Below are 27223 nucleotides of genomic sequence, written 5' to 3' on the forward strand. Positions count from 1 at the left end.
AGGGATATGAAAAACTTAGTGCAGGTGTGGTGGGAAAAGTTCACCAGATTGGACACTGGCTGAGGGTCCACCTGAACCCTTAGTAGCAGCAGCACCAAGAGGACGGTGCAGAACTTGTCCCAAAGATCACAGCGACCTAATGGCAGCTCTGCTTATTCTCTGAACCTGTGTCCCATTATGTCAGTATGAAAGCCTAGAAGATGAGTGTTTCAAAGGTGGTGCTGCTCTTAGGTGAATGTGCTGTACTGACATACTGACTGTAGGTGGCTGCATCTTCTACTCCAGCTCAGAAAACACGAAATGCCCACAGCCCCCTTTGTGAGAGCAAAGCATTGTGCCTGAAGGAGCAGAGCTGGCTTCAGGGTTACATTGCTGCGATCCCAGAGCTGCTGTTCTTAGACCTGCCTAGAGATGGGGGGTGGGGGGTTGTTTGCTGGCCCATTTTGGTTGGTGTTTGCAGGAGGCGCCAGTGTGCAGGCCCCTTGTGTGCCCCCTGAGGCACCTGGTGGGCCACTGGGAGACAGGCGCTGCACTGGGCTGGCACAGCGGGGCTCCTCTTCTGGGGAGGGGCAACCTCCCTGTGCGTCAGTCTCGTTCCCGCGCCTGATGACGGACGCTGTGAGGCGGGCCGGGCCGGGCCGGGCGCGGAGCCTCCGCGCAGGCCGGCGGCACTCGCCAGGGGCAGCTGCCAGCGCCCCGGGGGCGCCCCAGTGTCGCGCTCGCGGCACCGTCTCCAAGGGTGCTGAGAGCGCCGCTGAGCGGGGGGGGGAGGCGGCGCGGTGTCATCACAGCGGTGGGAGGGAGGGAGGCCCCAGCGACGCTCCACTCCGCTTCCCGTGCCAAGAGCGCAGCAGCTCCGCAAGAGTAACGCGCTCTGCCCCACCGGAAGCGCCGACTGCGCCTCTCTGGCCGCTGGCAGGAAGCAGGAGGCGGGGGCGCTCGGGCGCCGACGAGTGACGTGCGTGAAGCCGCTGCGGAGAGGCCGGCCGTCTGCCCGTTCCTTGGGAAGGATCCTCTGGGCTGCCCGCCTCCTTGACAGGTAAGGACCCGGGTCGGAGTTCCTCGCGGGGAGGTGCAGCCCCCCCGCCCGCAGCCTCCCCACGCTGGGCTCCTGCGGCTTTTCTCTCTGGACAGGAGAGCCCCTTGCAGAGCTCTTCCTCGGGGAGGGGCTGCGGCTGGAGGGTCCGAGCCCGGCAAGGCGTTGCTGCCAGTGGGGTGGGCACCGCCGGGTCAGAGCAGGGTGTCAAGCATAAGGCCGCTGGAGCTTGGCACCGGCCCTCCAGCTCTGGGCTGCTGAGCAGCGCCCAGGCGGCACCGCCGACAGATAACTGGGCTCTCCCACACCTTGGAAAGGTTTGCCTGTTTTCTCTTCTGTCATTTGCGACTCATGACTTCCTGAGTGAGAAACAGTCCTGGTTATGACCTGTTTAATGACATCACTCCCTGCCTCGTGACATCATCTCCAGCCCTCAGCAGGCATCATGAGTGCTCTTCGGCCTGCTACGCAAACCAAGTGTTAAACCCCTGGGTTAGAGGGGTCGGTGATGCTGACCTGTATAAACCACCATAGCTTTAGACACTCATGTGCGTGTTTATGCTTCCCAGCCCTTTTGCAGCCATGGCGCAATACAAAGGAGCAGCCAGTGAGGCTGGCCGGGCGCTCCAGCTGATGAAGAAGAGAGAGAGGCAGCGCGAGCATATGGAGCAGATGAGGCAGCGCATTGCTGAGGTAATGGGAAACAGAAACCCCTGGGGAGAGATGATGGGGTGGGTGCAATGGGCACATGGTGATGTTGAAGATGCTGTTAAAGCTAGGTACTGCAGTAGGGATATGGTCCAGAGCAATACATAGAGCAGGGGTGCTCAAACCCCGGCCCTGGGGCCACATGCGGCCCTCAAGGCCACTCAATGTGGCCCTCAGGGAGCCCCCAGTCTCCAATGAGCCTCTGGCTCTCTGGAGATTTGTTGGAGCCCGCACTGGCCCAACGCAACTGCTCTCAGCATGACGGCCAACTGTTCGACTTCTCGTGTGAGCTGTGGGATGAGGGCTTCCTCCACTGCTTGCTGTTTCATGTCTGTGATGCAGCAGAGGCAGCAAAGGAAAGGTCAGCCTTGCTTTGCGCAAGACCTCTTATAGGCCTTGAGCTATCACAAGACCTTCATTCATTCATATAAGTTCATCTTTAATATATTCATTTATGTAAACTTATGCAAATTTATTCACATTTTAAATGTAAATTAATTCCCCCCCCGGCCCCCAACACAGTGTCAGAGAGATGATGTGGCCAAAACTTTGGACACCCCAAAAACTTTGGACACCCCTGACGTAGAGGAAAGGGAAACAAAGCGAGGGGGGAGGTGTTTCTACTCCTTGTTGTTGGAAACAGCAGAGAAACTTCACTGTTTGCCAGATCATGAGATTCCCGTGCTCCCCACTCATCTGCTGTGGTTCTTCTTTTTCTCTTTTCCATATGGTTATAATCTGCAATTCTCCTTTTAGCATTTTTCTCAGAAACTGTTCATCTTTCTGCACTCCTTTGTCATTTAGCATATCTTTCTAAGAGTTTTTTCTTACCAGCTGGGTTTGCTAAAGTTGTACCTGGCCTAGATGTTTTTAAAAGGGAATTGGACAGATCTATGGAGGAAAAATCCATTGCAGCTTACAAGCCATGATGACTATGTATGCATCCTCTGGGTTTTAGAATTAACCTGACTTTGAATGCCAGATGCTAGGGGGTGACAAAAGGATGCAAGTGTCTTGTTGTATTGAGTGCTTCCTGGGCTATATGAGATACAGGAAGCTGGACTACATAGGCTCTTGGCTTGATCCAAATGTCTTGTCATATCTTAAGCTGTTTTTTCTCCTTCAAACCTGAATGTTGATAATATTTATGCTAAATATTTGCTTTTCATTTTGTTTAAATTATAGTGAAGCCTTGTATGTTCTGAGTATTTTCTCTCAAGACACTGCTATCTATGTTAGGGACCACCTAATTTTGATTAATACTGTAATAAAAACCAATTTCAACTTTGATAGATGAACCTCTGGCTCTTTCACTGACCTGTTGAACCAGAAAAATAGTACCAGGTGCTTGCAGAATCTCCTGAATTGCTTGTATTTTCTGTTTCTACCAAATTGGAGAGTTACAGCACATTCAGAAAAAATATTTAAGTGCCTAGAAACATGAACTGCTTTTCCCACCTTGAGCTGGACCACATTATCTAGGATTTAGGGTTATCACCTTACAACTTGAATACCAGGCACACATCTTTCATATTTCCCTAATGCAGCAGGAGATAAAGGAGCTTCACCTTCTTCTGCTTATTTTTTTCCCAGCCTTGAAGTCCATCCCCATCTTGCCTACTGACCAGTAGGGCTCCAAGTTGGCCTTAAAGGAATGACAGAATTGTGGAGGAAACAGGCAGAAGTAGGCATAGTTGGGAGATTAAAAAATTTACTTCCTGTGCTTGGGTTACAAGTACATTTAATATAGAAATAAGTTTCATTGAATCAGTGGGACTTAGCTTCCCCATAGCGTGTTTAGGGTCAGGGAGCAAGCTTATTTTGTTTAAAGAATGTTCTGACTGATTCAGCAATCTATAACAATCATCCACAATGATATGTTTCTTCCTGTCTTCACCCAGATACATTCACAGGTATTGCTAATCTCTTCATTCTGGACCTGGGTGAACATACACTACTTCTGTAACTTTCCTTTCTTTCTCTCCCTGTCTTTTTGATATAAGCTAGAATCCTGAATAATAGTGACTTCCCAGTTCTGAGAGCTTTCCCCTGCAGATTTTGGTTATGACAGCTCTGCTTATGACAACTTTGCACTTGCCTTGCTTGTTCCTGTGTACTCCTTGCTAGTATAACAAAAATGCTAAGTGTCAGTGCTTGAAGATCTCAAATGGGCTTTCCTATTGTCCTGCCTTGGATCTTGCTATGGTTCTGCGAAGCACTTATTGCTTCAAAACATGACTTTGGCTCTTCCTCCTTGGTACTTACCCTCTGGTCCTAGGCCACCAACCCTGTAGATTATAGTTTAAAAACCTCTTATCCAAATTGCAAAGACACTGCTGGAAGGTGTTTTCCTTGTCTCTCATAATGGGATCTCTTCTCTGACCTTTGGTTCTTTCTCGTGAAACGTGACTCCATGCTATCAAAGAAGCTGAATTCCTCCTGGCAGCAGCACCTGCATAGTCAGCCATACTCCTTGAGGATCTGTTCATCCCCAACTGAACCATTACAAAAAGGATTTTTTAAAAATTTTTGTTTCATTTTAATGGGACCCTTCTGGAAACTGTACGTAATCTGCACTGAGCGTTTAATATAAGGTGGGTGTGAGAACAAGAGTGTTAATGCTTATTCTCATTGAAAATAATAAGAGGGAAGGATGAGAACATGGAAAGGATGTGAAGTTCTTCTGCACTCATCCAGCACATGGGTTAGGTTCCACCTTCTTTCTCTGCTTGGGATACTTGTAGATCTCCCAAGTTTTGTTCAATAAAGGCTTACTGGAAATTGGAGTTTTGCTATAGTCTCTCACATCATGCGGCAGACTTGATCACCTCTTTCCTATGGCAGGAGAACATCATGAAATCCAACATTGACAAGAAATTCTCTGCCCATTATGATGCAGTGGAGGCAGAGTTGAAATCTAGCACTGTTGGTGAGTATGTGCAAGGGTTCAGTGTTGGGCACAGAACCCAGGAGCAGCTGCTCCCTCTGTTTTATTGAATGGATCCTGCTTCCCTGCCCTGTGCTGAAGGATTAAACTGAAGAGGCCTGATTCCTAGCATATTTTTTATGACAGGCCTGGTGACCCTCAATGACATGAAAGCCAAGCAAGAGGCTCTGGTGAAGGAACGGGAGAAGCAGTTGGCAAAGAAGGAACAGTCCAAAGAGCTGCAGCTGTGAGTTATGAGTATGCATGCATGCCCTCCAAGCTGGCTGGGATGGCAGATAAGAATTTCTCTGCTTAACTTATTTTGTGTATTGTAAGGGAGGATACGAGAGCCTAAGGAATGGGAGTGGCTAAGAATGTAAACTGTGCATCAGGAATCCCGAGTTCAGATCTTCTGGCCCTAGAACTCGGTCACCCCAATGAAGTTTATTGGCATTGGTTTTGGGGCAGGCAGAATAAAGTGTTTCTTCTTACAGTGCATGATTGACAAGGAATTCACTGCCATAAGATGCGGTCATGGTGACTAACCTAAATGACTTTTTTATTTTAAAGCGTCAGGCAAATTCATAGAGGGTCTGCCAACTAACTAAAAAGGGCCTCCATATTCAGAGACAGTATATCTCTGAACACTGGAAGCTGGGAAGGGTTGGTTCTTTGTTCATGAATTTTTCAGAGATAGCCATTTGGCTGCTGTTGGAAACACGGTGCTAGATTAGGAGGATCTTTTGCTTGAAGCAAGTGTTCTTGTATCGTACCCATTCACTAGGCTTTAAGCAAACCACTGTTCTCTCAGCCTACCCATACACCTGCTCCCGGTGTGGAAGGGATTGTCACTCCCGGATTGGCCTTTTCAGCCACACTAGACGCTGTGCCAGAACCACCTTTCAGAGCACGATACCATAGTCTTTCGAGACTGAAGGTTGCCAATACAATACTTCAGGGTTTCTCAAACTGAGTTGTGACCTCAAAGTCATGATTGTGGGTGGGTTGCAAAGCTGAAACTGACAAGCTGATAGCTGAGAAGGAAAATGCACGGAGCCTTATAGAAAGTGAAACTGAGCCACATTGCACGTTTACTTGTGAGTAGGCAAACCTGCTTTGGTCCATTGCAAAGGGCAGGCTGAGAGGAATCCAGTGTCATCAGAATATTCCCAATCTGATGAACGCAGCCCCCCCAAAACAGTCCAGAAAGAATCCCTCCCTCCAAGCTGGCAAATATGTTGAGCCCTATGGAAAGCAAAACTACGCTGCATGTTCGCATTTACTTGTGAGTAAGCAGACGTGCCTTGGCTTGTGTTGACTCAATTTAAACATAAGAACTTCCATTGCACTGAGCACTGGGTAGGGCTGAAAATCTTAATGGTTTTTTTTTTGGCGGGAGGTAACTTTATTGGAGGCAAGGTATAGAGAGAATTTGCTTGGAGGAAAAGGGCTGGCTTCCCCCATCTCATCTCCCCTTATTTAATTATTTGCTTTACCTTATTTATTTTAATTTGCTTGATGGTGGCACTTCCGGCCATGATGTCACTTCCAGTGAGTTCTGGATAGATTTTCATTCTATAAGTGGGTTCTGGTGCTAAAATGTTTGAGAATCACTGATGCACTTTACAGGGCTGTTGTGAAGATCATTGAGAGCACAATCCTAACCCACTTTCCAGCACCGTCATAAGGGCAATGCAGCTCCAAAGTAAGGGAGCAAACATTACCTTACTTTGAGGAGGCCTACGTGAGTACTACCCAACTGCAGGATGCAGCACACGTCACATTGGCACTGCTATGCCAGTGCTGGAAAGTTGGTTAGGATTTGGGCCTGAATGTTCTAAATGCTCTATAAAGGCCTAATAGTGATGTGGATGGTGTAAGCTGACTTTCTCTCCTTTCTAACGCAGCAGCTTTCTGACTGTTGGGTGGTCTCATATAGACTCCCTGTTTGAGGAAGTATGACCTGGTCCAGGGAGTATCCGTCAATAGGTCTCTTCCCTTGAAGTGTTTAAAATCTTGGCCATTCTCAAAGGGGGAATAGTTATTTATTTTAAAATATTTGTATCCCACCATTCCCCTCTTGCAAGGGAGGCTCTCAAGGAGGCTCACAACATAGCTAATTTTTCCTGCCCCCTTTCATGACTGAGCGTATCTGTGTTGCTAACATTTGTCCTCCACAGGAAGCTGGAGAGGATGCGGGAGCGTGAGCGCAAACAGGAGCAGAAACGGAAAATTTCGAGCTTGTCTTTCACCCTGGATGAGGAAGAGGAAGAAGATGGAGCAGAAGAGGAAGACGAGGAGGCAGATTTGGAGCGAGAAGGTGACAGATGGGGGAGGTTGGGTTTTTTGAAATGGAGAATGAAGCTTGGGGAGACCTGGAATTTTGGGATGGCATTGGAGGGGGGTTTAGGGCTATAAAGGACAAAGGGATGGCTGTCAAGCTCAAGGAGGGGAGTTTCAGGGCTAGCTCAACTGCCCCACTTCTTTCAGAACTGCTCCCTAAGAAAAGGAAACTGGGGAAGAATCCAGATGTGGATACCAGCTTCTTGCCTGACCGTGACCGTGAGGTATGCTGCTTTAATGGTGCCTACCCACCTCCATATTCAAGTGTTGTTGCCTGCTGTGATGGTTGAACTGCCCTTGCTCCCTTTATTTTCCCCATCTATTTCCCTTAAGAGAAGTCCCAATGTGAGCTCAACAGGAAGAGGCTTCTCTAATGCACTTTGAAACTGGCATCATTGCAGAAGGATGTCCAAACAGATCATTTTATATATTTGCTATTGTCTTCATCTGAATCCTCGGGATTGGGTTGCTGCCTTCTCCCCATCCCTGCAAAGACTTAGTGTTTCCCAGACTTCTGAGGAGAAATTTGGGAACCACTGCACTAGGAACCAGTGCAATAGCTATGTTGGGGAAATGTTATTTTGCTTTATTGTTTTCCTATAATCGTCTGCTTGTATTTTTGCTAAGATCTGCAAATGCCCAAGCTTTTTCCAAAGTCTGTTTTGTTTCATTCCTCCTTGACTTATGCACCCCCATCTCCTTCCCATTTTCCTTTTTTGTGTTTTAAGTCTCCTTCTGCCTGCTGTGTGGTTGAACTTAGCCAGAGCTTTGTCACAGACCTCTTGAACCTTTGATTACATGCTGCAGCATAAGATTGTGGGAATTCACTATACAAGTGGGTGGGATGCTTCCAAAGATGGGGTCTCTCTCTGTCTCTGTACTTACCGAGAAATGTCTACCAATAAATCAAGTGTAGATCATCTCCTCTTCTTATCTGCGAGTCACTTGGGGGTCAGGGCTGTTCAGGCATGTCATGGTAGTCAGGAAAAGTCAGGAGGAGCTTTAAAAGTTCCTACAGAAAATCTGTGAAGATTCTGAGGAACATTTTGAGTGATCGCAGACAGCTTACAAACAGACAGCTTTGTTTACATTTGTCAGAGCTCCATTGTAGAGTCTGCTGAGCTTGCTCCTTAACTCCAAACCCAGGAGTGCCTCTTAAAACGACAGTGAGCAGTATAAAAAGTTCTCTGGCATCAATTGAAGCAGGGTGTTGTGCTGTGGTAAGCTGTTCATGTTGCTTTATATTGATGCTGCATTTGTTTTGGATAATTTTTAAACTGCAAATGCTTTTCTGCAGTTTCAAACCTAGATTCCGCCCCCCTTTTTTAGCAATTCAATGCAATGTTTAATTCTGTTGCTGGGGTGGGGGGGAGAATGGCACACTGTACTACATAAGCACCTTGTTGATACCTTCAAAACAGTGGTGTGGCTCAGATTCTTCCCATTAGGCTCCAGGGCAAGCTGCAGCTCCTCATCACAAGCACCATTCCCCAAGTTTTACCCCTGACTTATTTGAGGGTCATGGAACATTTCATGATTTTTGGCTGAAAATCTACCCTTACCTTATCTGTGAGATTGCCTTATAGGCAAGTATCTACAGCAGCTTTGTTCTCATGTTGGCAGCAGAGTTAACTGGATTTGGGGCCCTGGCATAGGCACAGATCAGGGAAAAGGGGGGAGACACCAGCCTTCCCACCCCCACCCCACCCCCCGGATCAGCAGGTGTGTGATAAGTTTCTCTGCCAAACTTGATCTTCTAAAGCATTTATTCCCCACTTATCCCTGTAGACTTTCCCCTTCTGCATGAAATACACTGGTTTTCGCCCACTTTCAGGAGGAAGAGAACCGGTTACGAGAAGAGCTTCGCCAAGAGTGGGAGGCCAAACAGGAGAAAATCAAAAGTGAGTGATGAAAGGTCATCCTTTGCCCATTGGTTAGCAGAGATGGATGTGGATTGAGAGGAGGGAGTCACAAGAAGGGTCTGGAGGTTTTCATGTTGACTCAGGAGTCAGAAGATGTTGGCTCTGCCCTTCTCTTAACCCTTCTGTGCCTGTTTTCCCATTTTGCTTCTTTCAGGTGAAGAAATTGAAATCACCTTCAGCTACTGGGATGGCTCTGGACACCGCCGAACTGTCAAGGTGAGCTTTGTTCCCTGCTTAGTTGGGGGAGGAGTCATGCACATTGGGGCAAAAAATCAAAACTTTAGATATAGGCTGATGGGTTCTGAGCTGTCTGTGACAGATCAGGAGAGAGATCTTGGGGTGGTGGTGGACAGGTCGATGAAAGTGTCGACCCAATGTGCGGCGGCAGTGAAGAAGGCCAATTCTATGCTTGGGATCATTAGGAAGGGTATTGAGAACAAAACGGCTAGTATTATAATGCCGTTGTACAAATCTATGGTAAGGCCACACCTGGAGTATTGTGTCCAGATCTGGTCGCCGCATCTCAAAAAAGACATAGTGGAAATGGAAAAGGTGCAAAAGAGAGCGACTAAGTTGATTACGGGGCTGGGGCACCTTCCTTATGAGGAAAGGCTATGGCGTTTGGGCCTCTTCAGCCTAGAAAAGAGACGCCTGAGGGGGGACATGATTGAGACATACAAAATTATGCAGGGGATGGACAGAGTGGATAGGGAGATGCTCTTTACACTCTCACATAATACCAGAACCAGGGGACATCCACTAAAATTGAGTGTTGGGTGGGTTAGGACAGACAAAAGAAAATATTTCTTTACTCAGCGTGTGGTTGGTCTGTGGAACTCCTTGCCACAGGATGTGGTGATGGCGTCTAGCCTAGACGCCTTTAAAAGGGGATTGGACAAGTTTCTGGAGGAAAAATCTATTATGGGGTACAAGCCATGATGTGTATGCGCAACCTCCTGATTTTAGAAATGGGTTATGTCAGAATGCCAGATGCAAGGGAGGGCACCAGGATGAGGTCTCTTGTTATCTGGTGTGCTCCCTGGGGCATTTGGTGGGCCGCTGTGAGATACAGGAAGCTGGACTAGATGGGCCTATGGCCTGATCCAGTGGGGCTGTTCTTATGTTCTTATGAGGAAGAACAGCAGCATGCTGAGGGCTTGTGGGTTCTTTTTTAAAGGGGCACTAGTGGGTGAAAAGGAAAAAGGGAGAGAAAGCTCTCTATTTTTCTTTGTCTTTGTCCTGCCGGCTTCATAAGTACCAGTCAAGGAGCTACAGCTATAAATGTCTATGGCAGGGGTTCCCAAACTTACCAGCAACATTATGCCCTTCCTCCACTGATGCCGGTTGTGGGGGGGAAAAACCCAGCAAAACAATGTGCAGCCTGCAGAGCGAAGCCTCTGCTCCGCAGTATGTGCAGAAGAAAAGTTCTATTTCTGCTTTGGGTCATGTGTGTTTTATTAAGCAAGTTTTCCTTTGTCTTTTGGAATTATGAACCATAGTCTGAGGGGGGGGGGAATCTTTAAAGAATTAGGGGGAAGAGATTTGGGCTATCTGGTATTTAAAAGGTTTTTAAGATGCATATTTACAGTATAGCAGTGAGTTTTTGAAATAATTGAATAGACAGTCCAATTCAATGAACAAAATATATTGCTCATTGTTAAAAGGAAAAGGCATCAAATAGTTATGGCCTTAACTCCACGGGCCTGCGGCTTCCAAATTCTCTGGTAGAGTCTGGGACGCTGTAAGATCTTGTGGGAGAGAGGCGACGATACCTCATGGTTACACCATTGCTGGGTACAAAAGAGCTTTTTCATACTTATAGGGGGCAGCGCCAGCCCTCCGGAGGGTGCAGGGAACCCTTGGTCCCCCTCCCCAAGGGCCTCCCTGCTGCTCAGAACTGCTAAAAATGCAATTGTGACCCACTTCTGACTTTTGTCGCAAAACCAGAAGTGAATCACAATAGCATTTTTAGCAGTTTTGAGTAATGAGGATGCCGCTACAGGCTTCCCGCACCCTCCAAAGGGACGGTGCTGCCCCCTGTAAGTATGAAAAAATCCTTTTGGCTCCCCTTGCCATTATGATCACAGATGTCCTGTCTCCACCATCGCCCCACACCTCAAGGGCAACAGTGCGTCCCTGGCTGGGGTGTCACAATGCCCCCGTTTAGGAACCTCTTCCCTAGTCCCTTGGTTTAAAAATTCCTCCCACCAAATAACCTACCAGAAGCTTTATTGGATTTAATCTGGCCATATGAATACTGTTCTTGGAAATGTGTACACAGATACACTCATTTTATATGTGAGTCCCTGATTTTTTGAGATTCTTCAGTTGTATTTTGAATTGGTGGGTGTAAGAGAGAGAAATCCAATCTAGCCTGACTCTTGTTTTCCCCGCAGTGCAGATGAAGAAGGGCAACACCATTCAGCAGTTTCTACAGAAGGCCTTGGAAATCTTGCGTAAGGACTTTAGCGAACTCCGGTAAATGACTTGGCAGAGTAGGGTTTGCTCTCATGGGGGTGGAGATGATTGGTAGGGTTTTATGTTATATAGGGTTGCGTGTATATATAGGCTAATGGGTTCTGAGCTGTCTGTGACAGATCAGGAGAGGAATCTTTGGGTGGTGGTGTACAGCTCGATGAACGTGTCAACCCAATGTGCAGCGGCAGTGAAGAAGGCCAATTCTATGCTTGGGATCATTAGAAAAGGTATTGAGAACAAAACGGCTAATATTATAATACCATTGTACAAATCGATGGTAAGGCCACACCTGGAGTATTGTGTCCAGTTCTGGTTACCACATCTCAAAAAGGACATAGTCGCTCTCTTTTGCACCTTTTCCTTTTCCACTAAGTGATTACTGGGCTGGGGAACCTTCCTTATGAGGAAAGGTTACAGCGTTTGGGCCTCTTCAGCCTAGAAAAGAGGCGCCTCAGGGGGGACATGATTGAGACATATAAAATTTTGCATGGGAAGGTTAGAGTGGATAGAGAGATGTCTTTACACTCTCACATAACACCAGAACCAGGGGACATCCACTAAAATTGAGTGCTGGGAGGGTTAGGACAGACAAAAGAAAGTATTTCTTTACTCAGCGTGTGGTTGGTCTGTGGAACTCCTTGCCACAGGATGTGGTGACAGCATCTGGCCTGGATGCCTTTAAAAGGGGATTGGACCAATTTCTGGAGGAAAAATTCATTATGGGTTACAAGTCATGATGTGTATGTGCAACCTCCTGATTTTAGAAATCGGCTATGTCAGAATGCCAGATGCAAGGGAGGGCACCAGGATGAGGTCTCTTGTTATCTGGTGTGCTCCCTGGGGCATTTGGTGGGCCGCTGTGAGATACAGGAAGCTGGACTAGATGGGCCTATGGCCTGATCCAGCGGGGCTGTTCTTATGTTCACACACCTACCTTCCTTTGTGCTGTGGTTAGTTTTAGAACTGAACATCAGTGTGTTCTAGTGAGTGTTAGAGATGTCCCTGGTGTAGACCTGGGCTCAAATCCTGTGCTTTATCCTTTGTAAAATGGGAATACTGATTCCCTAATTCATAAGTGACAGCAAAAACCAACAAGACAGGTTTTTAATACAGTTGGCATGCGTACACTGAAAGTGGATCTTGGAGCACTCTGGCACTTGTGTGTTTTGGTAAGGGTTCATTATCTTTCCAGTTGGCAGAATGTGAAACTTGTGGGGTAAGAATCAGATGCTAGGTACTCAAAGTCACTCAAAGTCAAAGTTTATTAGGTTGATCACCGCATAAGCCTTGCACCTATTTATTTAAAATCTTGAAACCAGAGCTTAAAACCACATTGAAACAATATTTGGCTACATCCACAACACACTCTTTACAAAGACTACTTAACAGTAGTTTCAATCTTAAAGAGTCAGAAAGCATAGAAAATTTATGCATCCACCTCTTTAAGAATCTGTCTCTCACTGCTGTATATTTTGGGCATCGAAAAAAAATATGCACTGGGGTATCTAATTCAATTAAGGGACATTCACAGTAACACTGCTCAGGAGGTATCCTTTGGAAATGACCATTCATTTGCGCAGTTGGTAAAGCATTACATCATGCAATCATATAAGCACCCTCAACTTGGGAACCATCCCTAAATGAAAATAGATGGATAATGAAAATTTAGCGGGGAAGATGCTAGGTACAAGCTATGACTGTGTGTCTCCCTTCACAGGTCAGCTGGTGTGGAGCAGCTCATGTACATCAAGGAGGATCTCATCATCCCACATGTGAGTAGATCACCCTTGCGGAGCATGTTCCCTGTTCTGCCCCTCAACACTCTCCTATTTTGTAGAGGGGTCCTAGCATTTTAAAGGAGAGATCTAATGGTCAAAAAGTCAGAAGCCCTGAACCTACTCACCTAGCCTATCTAGACTACCACTGCAGGGACAAAAATCTGGAACCCTTTTTCCCAAGGGAGGTTCAGCAGAACAAGGATGCCTTTCCTCCCTGCCCTCAGCCAGTCCTGTCACTCAGGAGGGTCAGTGGGCACAATTGGAACTTCCATTAAAAGGCAACAGATTATAAATTACTTATTCTGAGTAACTGACTACCTTGTGCTCTGGGAGGAGCAGGTAAAAGGGTTTTGCCATTTGGATTCTGAGTAACTGACTACCTTGTGCTCTGGGAGGAGCAGGTAAAAGGGTTTTGCCATTTGGATTCTTGCCATAAAATGTCTTCTTTCTGCTCTTAGGTGTTTTTGGCTGGGAATGGCAGTCCACCAGGATGGGATGGGGGGAATTTTGAACTCCCAACCATGGTGGTAGAGCAAACTGTCCTTCAGACTGGTTCTAGCTGACCTAGCATATTGGTCAGGCTAGTTAAAGGCAGCTCAACTGTGATAATGTTACCTCAAGCTTGCCAAACACAGGCAATTCTGTAATTGACAGCGGGAGCAGATATTCATATATTTATTTAGAAAGATTAGGGTAATGCAGATACCCACTGAGCACAATCATATGGGGAGGGTGAAGGTGTAGATGAAAGGGGGCCTATGTCATGAATATGTACATGTTAGGCCTAGGTTAGCATGTGGAGCCTGAACCAAACTAAGTCAGTAACAGAGAAGTGGCTAGCAGCGACAGCCTGTTCTTTACATTCCAGCGAAACCCAAAGCTTCTGAAAAAGAACTCAGCAATCAGAGTGTGGGGAGGGACACAGCCCTTAAAGAAAAGAATATGGATTGGCTTAATCACTCTGCCTTCTGGACCAGTCAAGGCCCAAACACAGACTGGCATGGGAGTTGCCTGCTCCAGCAACTCCCCATGCTTCTAGGAAGCTCACTTTTCACTTGAAAAGCATGCATTTGGTAATAGAAGGTCCCACTGTCCCACAATAGGAGTCCTATGATAACTCCCTTGTTCCGCTTCTGGCGGGGGAGGGGCAGAAGTTAGTGCCCTTGTTTCAACACCTACTTTGCAGATAAAGTGAATCTAGCAACAAGATTCCTAGGTGTGTGTTGGGGAATGTTTGTGAGTCATTTTCTTTTTTCCCTTCTCTTTCCTGTCCATTTAGCACCACAGCTTCTATGATTTCATCGTCACTAAGGCCCGGGGAAAAAGCGGTGAGCCTTATTTGCCCTCCCTCCATTTCAAGCCTTTGCTTTCCTCGAGTTTGAGCCTGCCTGGGGAGGGTGGCAGGGATTCCTTTTTGGTTCCACCAGTACTGCAGCAAGGATTTGGTGGAGTCGGAGTGGGCTGAGGTTATGCATTAGCAGAGTGGAAGATGCTTTGGGTGGAAGCAAAGATGAGGGGTAAAGTACAGAAAGGATGGAGAGCAGTTCTTGCCCTGAGGCATGAATGGAACAGTTGGAGGAATACTAACTGGAATGGTGGTGGAGAGGGAGAGTCTGAAAAGGCATTTAGATAGTAGTGTTGGGAATTGGAGCCCTGGCTGATTGAGGTTCAGAGTCTGGAAGCACAAGCTATGCTCTGATGTACGCATCTCCTCTCTCACATTCGCTCTCCAATCCAGGGCCACTCTTCAATTTTGATGTCCATGATGATGTTCGGCTGCTGAGTGATGCCACTGTCGAAAAGGATGAGGTGAGAGAGGGGGAAGCAGCCCACCTTCACTGGGCACATGGGCTCTTTAGGCCTGTCCACAGAGAGAAGCCCCTGTTCAACAAGAGAACAGCAATGTTGTCTTTGACACCAAGGCTCCCTGTTTTCCTGCATGCCTGACCAGCAGTGTATCCCTCTCTTCTTCTGCCTCCCTCTCCAGTTTGTCAGTCACTTCCTGGTATTTGTACTGAGCACCCTCCTCCCTTCCCAAAGTCCCCTTGTCAATGAGAGCAGACTTCCTCCCCGCCCCCCATTCTGAGTTGGTTGGTTCCAGGCCAAGGTATGCTGATTCTCGTCTACCTCCCACAGTCCCATGCCGGGAAGGTTGTCCTTCGCAGCTGGTATGAGAAGAACAAACACATTTTCCCTGCAAGTCGATGGGAGCCCTATGACCCGGAGAAGAAATGGGACAAATATACGGTGCGGAATGGAGGGAGCTGCTGGGGTTTGGGGGAGGTATCTGGTTGCAATGGATAGAAATCTCACTGGGCTCTGGAGCAGTGCAGGGGTGGGTAGAATCTTATGCATTCACAGCTGAAGTCCAGCTGTATTATAGTCATATTAATGTTCTTTAGATAGCGTTTGTTTCTGAATGGTCAAAATGCTTCACCTAAGTCCTTGTTTCATTCAGCTTCTTGCAAAGAAACAGATGCACTCTAATGTGTGTTCCATCAGTTTGGCCCTCTGTCCTCTATAGTAGCTGCTCATGCCTTTGTACTAAACCCTGCCTGCATGGAGGAAGAAACGGTCCTGCGCTGCAGTTATTTAGGACTGTTTGAGTACGTTGAGGTTTGATCGCTCCATTTTATGGTGAATATAGAGTGAGAAGTCTTGAGATGATCACAAAATCAGGATAATGAGTACACACAGACTCAAAGTACAGAGGCAATCAGGGTTCTGGAACAGGGCAAACAGGGTGGGAAGATTAGAGTGGATAGAGAGATGCTCTTTACAATCTCACATAACACCAGAACCAGGGGACATCCACTAAAATTGAGTGTTGGGAGGGTTAGGACAGACAAAAGAAAATATTTCTTTACTCAGTGTGTGGTTGGTCTGTGGAACTTCTTGCCACAGGATGCGGTGATGGCATCTGGTCTAGATGCCTTTAAAAGGGGATTGGACCAATTGAGGAAAAATCCATTACCAGTTACAAGACATGATGTGTATGTGCAACCTCCTGATTTTCGAAATGGGCAATGACAGATGCAAGGGAGGGCTCCAGGATGCAGGTCTCTTGTTATCTGGTGTGCTCCCTGGGGCATTTGGTGGGCCACTGTGAGATACAGGAAGCTGGACTAGATGGGCCTATGGCCTGATCCAGCGGGGCTGTTCTTATGTTCTTAGGGTTGTGTAATTTTTTCTAAAGAAAGTTGAATGATCTTTGCTTCATTCTCTCTGAACTGCACCTCTTGCTTTTACACCTTCATCCCAATGTTGGATTGTATCTATCTTGTGATTAAGCAAAGCCCTGTGATGGTGCTTCCACAGCTGCTCTCCTAAACAATGATTCCTAGCCCACAAGACTATGTCCTTTGTTCCTTTTCCATTTTTTTATTGCTGTGTTCCATGAGGTCATTCACATCATTCCTTTATAATTGATCCCGACATTTGGCTTTCTGTGATCATCCTAAGCACAAACAGGTGCTGTTGGGCTGAATGAAGTGAGAGCCTTGCCTGCATTCTGGAAGTCACTCCACAGTATTTATGTTACACAAGGGACTAGGTATGCAGTCTGATGGCACTACTACAGCCTGGGGCAGGAATAACTCCCACTCTCTCCTTTCTCCTTGCAGATCCGCTGAACAATTGACAGAGACGGTGATACTCTGATTCGAATTTGGCTACACACTGCCTCTCTTGAACCTGCTGCAGCAGCTCCTTTTTAACTGAGCCCAGTTCTCCCCCCCCCTCAAAAAAAATCCACACCATCCCCTACTGTATCAACCTTGGATTAAATAAAATTGTATCTCCCCCAAACCAGAAATGCCTCACTTTTTCACGGGAAGTTGCGAAGTGCATTACTTCTGGCTCACTCTATTGGAATTTGGTTTGAACCAGAGGTTAGCTCTAGAAATTACTAGAGATTCAATACTCAGGTTCTAACATGTAACTGCTAACACAGTGAGTGCTTTGTGAGCATGTGCAGAATGTCCTTCATTCTGTAAAGACTGTACAGATGGCTGAGGAGTGTTGCAAATCTGCCAGAGGTAAGTTTGTGCCATTGGCAGGCTGCTGGCGTGGGGGTTTGTGCAGGGCAGGTGGACTGCTGGGCAGCCCGGGCCCAGGAATGGGGTGGGATTGGTCTCTGGCACTCTGGCTGGATCCTAACCCCCTCCTGAGCAGCCAGGCCTGAGCTGCTCAGATCTTCGCCAGCAATTTAGCTGGTGCAGATCTGAGTAGCCTCTTTGCAGTGGCTGGGGCAGTGCTCAAGGTAAGGGGGGGAACTACCCCTTGCCCCAAGTTGCACCTCAGTCATCTCCAACCCTGCACTGGATACAGTGCAAGCCAGTTGGCCAGCCTGTTCCAGCACAGGTTAGGCTGACAGTCTCTTTACCTCTCCATCTTAGAAATTAAACACTTAGCAGAATGTGATGGGCTTTATAAAGTTGCCACATGCCATGAGCCTCAGATTGTTTTCTAAGGGTGCAATCCTAACCAACTTTCCAGCACTGGCATAGCAGTGCCAGTGGGGTATGAGCTGCATTCTGCAGTTGGGGGCAGTCATGGAGACCTCCTCAAGGTAAGGCAATGTTTATTCCCTTACCTAGGAGCTGCATTGCCCTTGTGTCAGTGCTGGAAAGTTGGGTTAGGATTGTAGCCTGAATAGATTAGCCATAGTCAGATCTGCTAACTTCTCACCTTGTAACAAGGCTTTCCTGTCACTTAGGGCAGTGTTTTTTGAACTGTGGGTCAGAACCCACTAGGTGGGTTTTGCAAGCCAATTTCAGGTGGGTCCCCATTCATTTCAATGTGTATTTTGTTTTAATATATTAGACTTGATGCTATGATATGTGACTGCATTTGGGGAAATGTTACAGATCTGTACTTTTATCAGAGTACTATTGTATATGCTTTTAACAATGATAGTCAATGGGGCTTACTCCCAGGTAAGTGTGCATATAGGATTGCAGCTTTTGGGATGTTTGGATAATTTTTTTAAAACAGATCAGCAACTGCTTAGGAGGGTTAGGAGGATACTTTATTTTGAACCAATTTTTAAACATACTTATTTAAAAATTTTAATTTACTTAACTAGAATTGATTTTGTTTGTGGCTGGGGCAGTGCTCAAGGTAAGGGGGGGAAATACCCCTTGCCCCAAGTTGCACCTCAGTCATCTCCAACCCTGCACTGGATACAGTGCAAGCCAGTTGGCCAGCCTGTTCCAGCACAGGTTAGGCTGACAGTCTCTTTACCTCTCCATCTTAGAAATTGAGTGGAGTGGCATTAACAATTTTCCTGCTTGATGATGTCACTTCCAGAATGAAATCGCTTCTGGTGGGTCCCAATAGATTACACAGGCCAACACACATTTTGCTTCCTTAAACATTACACCAATTCCTGGGTATATTTGGGGTGCCAATTCCAAAATGGCATCCGTTTTGCCCTATCACGTTTAGTTTTGGAGATATAGTATAGCCTCTTTAGTGAATGGTTCAAGCAGCTTCCTCATGAGGAAGTGAGGCCTGAACCATTGACGGCCTGAATGCGGAAGGAGTGAGAATACCCAGCTTCCATCCAGTTTAGCTAGAAATGATTCTGACTTGCCATAGATAGAAAAGAAAGATCCCCTGTGCATGCACCGAGTCACTGCTGACCCTTGGGGGTGATGCCACTTCTGCCTACGCTTTCCTGGCAGACTATGCGTGGGGTGGCTTGCCATTGCCTTCTCCAGTCATATTACCTTTCCTTCAGCAAGCTAGGTACTCATTTTTCTGACCTCAGAAAGATGGAAGGCTGAGTCGACCTCAAGCCAGCTGCCTGAGATCTCAGCTTCTGCTGGGATCAGACTCAGGCTGTGGGGAGAGTTCTTGGTTGCAATACTGCAACCTACCACTCCGCACCACACGAGGCTCAACTTGCCATAGGCAATTGAGCAAATAGCTATTTTCAAGCCTGACTTAAGTAATATAAACTTAAACTGTCTTAAAACTTTCCCACAAGACAGGCATTTATTTACTATATTTAGAATCGCTTTTTGCTGAAAGGACGTCCTTCCCCCAAAAGCAGTTAGCAATAAAAAATAAATTCAAACACACATGCCAAACCTTGGAATGTTCTTGCCTTGGGCATTCTCTCTGAGCTCTCACACAACTACAATTCCCAGCATTCCGTGAAGAAAGGCCAAACAAACTTGATTTTTTAAAAATCCTTTATACTGCAGATACCACAGACTCAACACAAGCAATATTCACAACAACCCTGTGAGGGGAGTTGCTGCAATTTTTGTTACAATTGAATTATTAAGAGTTGAGCTACACATTCAAACAGATCACATGGTATAGCCCCTCCATGTGGCTATACCCCTATATTAAAATGGCTGTAGAAAGTTAACCTGACACAGAGAAGGGGTCTAGCTTTCTGAGTTCAGAGTAGCTTTTTAAGATCATATAAATCTTTTTCTATTGCTTCATAATGAGTAATCTTAAGGAGGCTGTACCCCATGTAGACTGGCTCTGAGATGCAAACATTTGTCCAAGGACACCCAGTGAATCTAACTGAGCTTAGATTTGAACTCAGCTGTCATGGAGCCCGTGCTACTTAACATACACCATTTACTACAGATGCTACATTAATAATAATGTGTGATGATGATGAGTAAGGTTGCAATCCTGTACACCAGTGTTTCTCAAACTGTGGGTGGGGACCTACTAAGTGGGTTACGAGCCCATTTTGGGTGGGTCCCCATTCATTTCAATATTTTATTTTTAATATGTTAGACTTGATGCTACCATGATATGTTTGGGGAGATGTTACAGACCTATACTTTTAACAAGCTACTATGCATATTCTTTTAACAGTGCTAGTAAATGGGACTTACTCCTGGGTAAGTGTAGATATGATTGCAGCCTAGAATTGATAAAAGTTTTCCTGCTTGATAATGTCACTTCCGGTCATGACATCACTTCCGGTGGGTCCTCATAAGATTCTCATTTTAAAAAGTGGGTCCCAGTGCTAAATGTGTGAGAACCACTATACACACTTACCTAGGAGTAAGTCCAGTTGATGTCAATTTTCTTATCTCTCAGTAGACATTCATAGGATTGCACTGTAAGGGACTCCCCCCCCCCCATCTTGAATCAGGCAGTTTGTTCTCTTTCCAAAAAACCTAAAATCCTTGATGATGAGTGTGAAGAATTGCTATTTGTGAGCTTCGTAGTTCTTTACCAGTTACCTTGTTGGTTCTAGAGACTGAGAAATTACAAAATAGGCTATTTATGTTGTATTTATAAGGGATTTGATTGTGAATACAGTGAAGCCTGTAAGTGATTGCTACAGCTCAGCCAATGTCACAGAAAACTGGAGCAGGCAGAGGGGGCCTCTATTATTGGTTGCTGCTTTGACTGTAAAGAGGGGCAGGTTAGGAAAGGCCTAAGGAAGGATTAAGTAAAAGAATCATGGGCCTGAGAAAAGACAAGCCTGAGCCTGAGACAGAAGAGGAGAAAGGAGTGCTGGAAGAGGGAATGTTCCTCAACATTGAGGGGAAAGCTACAGAGAGGAAGCTGAGAAGAAGGGAAGGAACACTGAGGGAGAGAATAGGAAGACGGAACTTATAGTAGGTCTAGGAGCTATGGAGGTCAGAGATCACAGCAGTTTTGAATAGCCAGCCAAATGTCTAACTATGGGCCTCTGGTTGTCGTTTATTGGGTCTGCCCTAGCAGATGTAGATTAAATAAGGAATATGTAAAGGATGCCAGGACTTCCTGTTTTTAGCTGTTCTTTCTCTGCTACTTTCTGAATCCCATGGTCTTGGCTTCTTTGGCTTCAGCATATGCTCTGTGTTTTGTGATCTGCATAATTAATGGCCAGGGACTGTGAGTTTTGCTGCCATCACGGTCTCTGTGTCAGCAGCACATTCTTCAACACGAAGCCCCAACACAGAGTCTCTTGGAGACACCCACAATCAAAGCACAGGCACCAGCTTGACCTGATTCTCACCAGATGCTCCAGCCTTCCCAGCATCAAGATCACATGTAGTTATCAGGGTGCTGCCTGCCACACTGACCACTCCCTGGTGTACAGCAGAGTGAAACTACAAACAAAGTGACTGTATCACACGAAAAAGGAAGGAAGACCTCGCATTGACACCAGCAAGACCTGGGATCAGGGAAAGGTGGAGGAAATTGCACGAGCGCTTGAGGAAATTCTTCCAGGCCCCCAAATTCTCCAGGCCCAGCCAATGCAATGCATCCAACAGATGGGAACATTTCAAGAATGCTGTTTACAACACCACCTTGTCTGTATTCGGCAAGAAGACCAACAAGACAGCAGACTGGTTTGAAGCCCCCTCTGAGGAGTTGACACCAGTCATTGAGGAAAAGAGGAGAGCTCTAGCAGCATACAAAGCCTGTCCCAGTGAGCGCAACCTGTAGTCCTCTGAGCTGCTCGCAGCAAAGTCCAGCAGACTGCCAGGAGATGTGCTAATGACTACTGGCTCCAACTCTGTTGATATGATTATATCAAGCAGGCCCTAGGTCCAACACAGAAGAGAATTGCCCCTCTGAAGTCTGCCAGAGGCGAGGTCATCCAGGACCGGGTGCAGCAGATGGAACGCTGGATGCAGCACTACTCTGAGCTGTATTCCAAAGAAAGCGTAGTTACCAAAGAAGCGCTGAACAACATTGAGTGCCTGCCTGTGTTGGAGGAGCTTGACAGTGAACCAACCCTAGAAGAACTTCATGTGACCCTGGATTCTCTTGCAAGTGATATTTGGACTCTCTCAGAGCCACACTTTCAGCAGTGCCACTTCTGCTGAGGCTCTGGGATGGAGAGACAGTAGGAGACCTCAGAAGACAAGGAACATCAGAGGGTAAGGGGTGAGAGGGAGATGCTGCCAAGGTGCTGGGAGGGCCCAATTATCATACTGGCTGCCCTTTCAGCAGCCCTGCTTCTGCCAAAGCATCACATCGCAGAGCCACCTCTCAGCCACTGAGCTGCAAAGTGACACAGTGGCAGAAGCAGCACTGCTGAAAGGGCAGCTTGCATGATAATTAGGGTGCAATCTTGAGGCACCCTCGGGCTGACGCAAGTCCCTTGCTCTAGCCCAGGAGAGTCGCAAACGTGCTGTAAGGCACATTTGTGCCTTCTCAAGAGGAACGCTCCAAGAAACACCAACCTGTAGAGGCTGTCATAAGCCTCCGTGCTGGCTTCCTCTTGGACACTTGCATGGACCTGGCTGGGCCGATGCAAGGACAAAAGGTAGGCGGGAAGGGAGGTGTTCCTGGGTGGGTGGTGGGCGGCCCTGGGGATGAGTGGGCAGGAAGCGGGGCTGGGATCTGGCATGCCGGATCCCAACTCCGTTCCCAGGGGGAATGGAGTGGCTTCAAGCCGCTCTGCGCTCCTTGGACTTATGCCACATCAAGAGGTGGCGCAAGTCCAAGGAGACCCATAGGGGCCAGCAGCCCTTACCCAAGGGTACGGGGGAAAAGTTTCCCCTTGCCTCTGGCTGAGCCGCTTATGGCCACAATCCTGCGCTGGATACACCTTCAGTGGCAGTGTACAGTGCATCATTAGGGGTGGGGATAATGGGTCCCCAGGGCCTCTACAACTTTGCACCACTACTGGCCTCCATTGTTCATAGGTGGGAATAGCCCTCAGATATCAGGTCTCTTATTGCTGCCTATGTAGTCAGATGGAATGGAACTGCAGAGCCTGGGGCATAAGCGTGAGGGGGAAAAGAATATTAGAATCTTTCATTGGTGATACTTCCCTTCATAGACACCAGGTGGTGCTGCCATCACATTACAAACCTAACTCCAATAGCTTTCAGATCCCCTGTTCAGGAGGAAAATGGGTCCCTCCATGGTAAAGCAATTCACCCAGGATTCTGCCACAGATGGTTAGAGAGAAGAGATTCTCCCCCTGCATGCATGTACACACACACACGCGCACACACTCCTGCCCCAGCATACACCTCGTATTTTAAACCCTGAACTCATGAAACTTTGAGGGATGCCCAAACTGGGGCAGATAAAACCTGTTTTGATCTCCTTTTACTGGGGCCTGCATAGTTGGGTTTAGAAGATATGGTTCTACAACCATGTGTGTGCAGTTAACAATACACTTGCATGTACTGTGTGCACATAGTTGTGACATACAGGCACATTTTCACACACACACATGTGCATGTGTACCTGTTCATGCCCCATCTGCACCTTGTTGTTGCCTCCATATTTTCTACAGCCAACCTTGCAAATCCCAATCTCTCTCCACCCACATAACACAAGTGCATCAAGTTAGGAGTCAACTCATCTTGAGACTATTATTGTGAAGACTCTGTAGACCTACAAAGAGTGGAGATAGAAAATTTTTTAAGTCTATGCCTACTAAGAAGCAAACCCATTTGTACTCAGTAGGCCTTACTTGTGAGTTAACATGGACTCACTATTGGGACTGTGCTGCACGTGGAAGCAAATCCTTTACTAAGAGGGCTTATACTTCTAGGCATCAGGAGTCATAGTGTGAGTTTATTGCCTCAGTTTAGTGTAGATGGATGAAAACCTTGTCACCTGACATTTTGCAGATTTTTTCTCTTCTGAATGAGTCTAGAACTCCAGTCAATTGTTCAAATCTAGGCCATGAGCTGCTTCTAAAACAGATAGTTATTTTCTAGTCTTCATCTTCTTATTTGTATTTCCTTTCTTTCCACAGAATTTCTCTCAACAAATGGGTGGCAAATAAGTAGAAATATCAGACTGGATTTCTTGCATTGCATTGCCTTTTGACCCCACCTGTAGCTGTGTGTGTGCACATTCATACACATGTGTGTACACGCACACACAGACATCTCTCAACTGAGAAAATGTCCCTATTCATTCCTTTTTAGCATCTTTTTCAAAAGCTGTGGCTGGTGTTTTCTTTAGTGACTTAAAGATTGTGAGCCATTTTAGAACAGAGAACCTTTGATGCATATGCTCTATAAACAGTTTTGCTGAAAAGAGGTACAGTATATTAATATACTTAGTAATGGCGGTATGTAGTGCACACAAATATTTACCAACTGAGGATAACTTCATGCATCGGAGGAGGTGGACTCTTGTCCACGCAAGCTCATGCAATAAGTTTGATGGTCATTAGGGTGCCACAAAACTTTTTGTTTTTGCTGCAACAAATGTATGTGACTACCCAGGATCTTCTGGTGCCCCAGGCAGGATACCAAACGCTGCCTCCCTTATCTGATGATATGCCAGCCTCAGTCTATAATGCTGTGGCAGTACTTGCCTCCCCTGCACATTTCCTCTTCCTCTCTGTCCATCTCTTCTTTTTTCAATCCGGAGAGTGGAAGGAGGAGGAAGATCAGTAAAGACAAGAAGCCGGACAGAGAAGAGTGCCTCCCCTACTAATCTGCTGCTTGATGTGAGAGCTTCAGTGGGCCTCATGGAAGGGCCAACCCTGTGACTACACTTCTGGATGTTGTTGTTGTTGTTGTTATTAACAGTATTTATATACTGCTTTTCAACAAAAAGTTCACAAAGCGGTTTACAGAGAAAATCAAACAAACTACTAATGGCTCCCTGTCCCAAAAGGGCTCACAATCTAAAAATATGCAAAAGAACACCAGCAGACAGCCACTAGAAAAGACACTGCTGGGGTGAGGAGGGCCAGTTACTCTCCCCCTGCTAAAAAGAGGACACCCACTTGAAAAGTGCTTCTTACCCAATTAGCAGGGGTAATTCTGTTGTTCTGGTTATGGTGGCTCCAGTTTCATCATATACTCCAAACTCCAAGGAAATGCTCTATGGGGGGGTGGGGGGTGGGACGACTAATAGAACATTGTGGCATGTACTTTAAGGTATCTCCTTAATATACAGAGGCCAGGGTGGGCAAGTCAGGTGCAGCTTGACACCAGTTGAGTTGTGAATCTCCGCTCCCTTGACTCAAAAACGAGTCATAATGGGGGCAGGGGTACTTTCCAAGTCACCTGGAGCATTTCTGCAACTTGAAAAGAATTGCATCTCAAGTCATTCCCTTTAGAAAGCTCAGCCATGGAAAAAAATGGGGCTTCTGCCAGTGTGTGTATGTGTGTGAGTTCTCTTTAAAAACTCCCCTGCTGTCCCCAGCCCATCTGTAAACAAGGTGGGAGGGGCAAGACAGCAGGGCCAGAAGCGGCAAGAGGGAGGAGGATCACTCACAGCAGCTTCAAGGCTTACCAGGATGACCCAGTTTTTTGCAGCTTTACTCAGAAGTAGCCCTATTTGCACCAGTTATTCAATGTAACAACAGAGCCATGAGAAGCCATGTGTTGTAAAGCATGATCACTGTGAACTGCCTCCCCCCCAGCTTCCCTGCCTCCTCCCCAGGCTTCTCCAACCAATCCTAAGGCAAAAACCTCCTAGGGATCCTCCTTCTGCCCTACCTCATTTGAAGAAAGAAATCAGGCCATCCATCCTTCAGCCAATGACCATAGGTTCTTTTAGAGATGGGCAAGAACACCTGCTCCCGCCTCCTGCCAGATGCAAAAGCAAAACATTAACCCTTCCCTGTTGCTCACTCGGTCTGAATGATGGCTGCACAAGGTCTTTCACGCTATGAAAAAAGTAAGCAAGCACAGACAGACTTGACTGTATGCATGGGGACCAAGTGCTGAGTCAGTGGTCTCAGACTCAAGTCAGTGTCCAAGTCATCAGCGCGGGTGACTCGAGTCTCCACAAATTACTGAAAAACACTGATTTTCATGACTTGGACTTGTTTCACCTGACTCGAGTTCCCATCCCTGACAGAGACATCATTAGGGTTTGCATCACCCAGTGCAAAAGCTTATTGCCTCTCCCCCATGATGGACCTCATCCCATACCAAGTAATACAGAATAAATTACTGTATCACACACACAGCTTAAATGCAATGGCTTCGCTAGGGTTGGTGTCACCCCCATTAACTATGTATTTTAATATAGAGCAGGGGTGCCCAAACCCCGGCCCTGAGGCCACTTGTGGCCCTTGAGGCCTCTCAATGTGGCCCTCAGGGAGCCCCCAGTCTCCAATGAGCCTCTGGCCCTATGGAGCTTTGTTGGAGCCCATACTGGCCTGACGCAACTGCTCTCAGAGTGAGGGCGACTGTTTGACCTCTCACATTAGCTGTGGGATGAGGGCTCCCTCCACTGCTTGTTGTTTCACGTCTGTGATGCAGTACCAGCAGCAAAGGAAAGGCCAGCCTTGCTTTGTGCAAGGCCTTTTATAGGCCTTGAGCTATTGCAAGACCTTCATTCATTCATATAAGTTCATCTTTAATATATTCATTTATGTAAACTTATGTAAATTTATTCTCCCCCCCCGGCCCCCTACACAGTGTCAGAGAGACAATGTGGCCCTCCTGCCAAAAACTTTGGACACCCCTGATATAGAGCAATACAGGTCACCCAACAAATCCATAACCAACAAAAAAACCAGTAGCCAACTTGACAACACTCACACAACTGGATAAGAGTTCTAGTATTAGTTTTGATGCATGTAAATAACAGCTGACACTAACACCTTATTGGTTTTGTACTGTAGCCTGATAACACCTCATTGGCTTTTGGAGCAATCAATCTCTTTGGTCAGTACAATCTCTTAGTTAAATAAATCCATTTTTTGTTACATAAAGTAGTTGTGTTTTCATTTTCTGGCTAATTGGCCATAAAATATTTATAAATTTAATATTGGCCATTTAATATTTTTAAAATATTGATAATTCAGCACAGTGTGTTTCATTACACTCTGCATGAAACTACCTTTCCAATGATATATAATGTGACGTTTTTGCAGTATTCATGAATACAAATTTTTCAAAATTTTGGCCATTAGTGGTGTCAATCCCCCCTCATGATGTCACCCAGTGTAGTCCGCACCCCCTAGTGATGCCACTGTTAATATATAAGTTTTTGGACTCCTGTCAGTGGACTATAGACAGGATGACCAGATGTCATAGCCACAAAAGAGGACAAGGCACCCCAAAGTGTAGGACATCCAATAAAAATGTAGGACATGACAAAATAAAAGCTGAAA

The 27223-nt window shown here is 46.5% G+C and overlaps 1 protein-coding gene across 1 annotated transcript; it reads left to right on the forward strand.

Moving 5' to 3' along the window:
* The first annotated feature begins 872 nt into the window (after positions 1–872).
* Positions 873–17005, forward strand: FAM50A (family with sequence similarity 50 member A). The gene is made up of 14 exons (XM_066617898.1): positions 873–1039; positions 1606–1729; positions 4589–4673; positions 4818–4917; positions 6851–6990; positions 7161–7237; positions 8848–8914; positions 9090–9151; positions 11337–11413; positions 13131–13185; positions 14471–14519; positions 14930–15000; positions 15328–15438; positions 16815–17005. Exons 2-14 carry the CDS (start codon positions 1619–1621, stop codon positions 16821–16823), a joined length of 1014 nt encoding a protein of 337 aa, XP_066473995.1. The 5' UTR covers positions 873–1039; positions 1606–1618; the 3' UTR covers positions 16824–17005.
* The last annotated feature ends 10218 nt before the right edge of the window (positions 17006–27223 follow it).

The sequence above is a fragment of the Tiliqua scincoides genome, chromosome 2 (assembly GCF_035046505.1).
Source record: "Tiliqua scincoides isolate rTilSci1 chromosome 2, rTilSci1.hap2, whole genome shotgun sequence".
In the NCBI taxonomy this organism is placed as follows: Eukaryota; Metazoa; Chordata; class Lepidosauria; order Squamata; family Scincidae; genus Tiliqua; species Tiliqua scincoides.

Bases quoted from the DNA above. Each gene is read 5' to 3' on its own strand.
- FAM50A (XM_066617898.1), top strand. From the start codon at position 1,619: ATGGCGCAATACAAAGGAGCAGCCAGTGAGGCTGGCCGGGCGCTCCAG. The intron at 4,674-4,817 runs GTGAGTATGTGC...TTTTTATGACAG, and splicing joins GTTGAAATCTAGCACTGTTG to GCCTGGTGACCCTCAATGAC. The intron at 6,991-7,160 runs GTGACAGATGGG...CACTTCTTTCAG, and splicing joins GGCAGATTTGGAGCGAGAAG to AACTGCTCCCTAAGAAAAGG.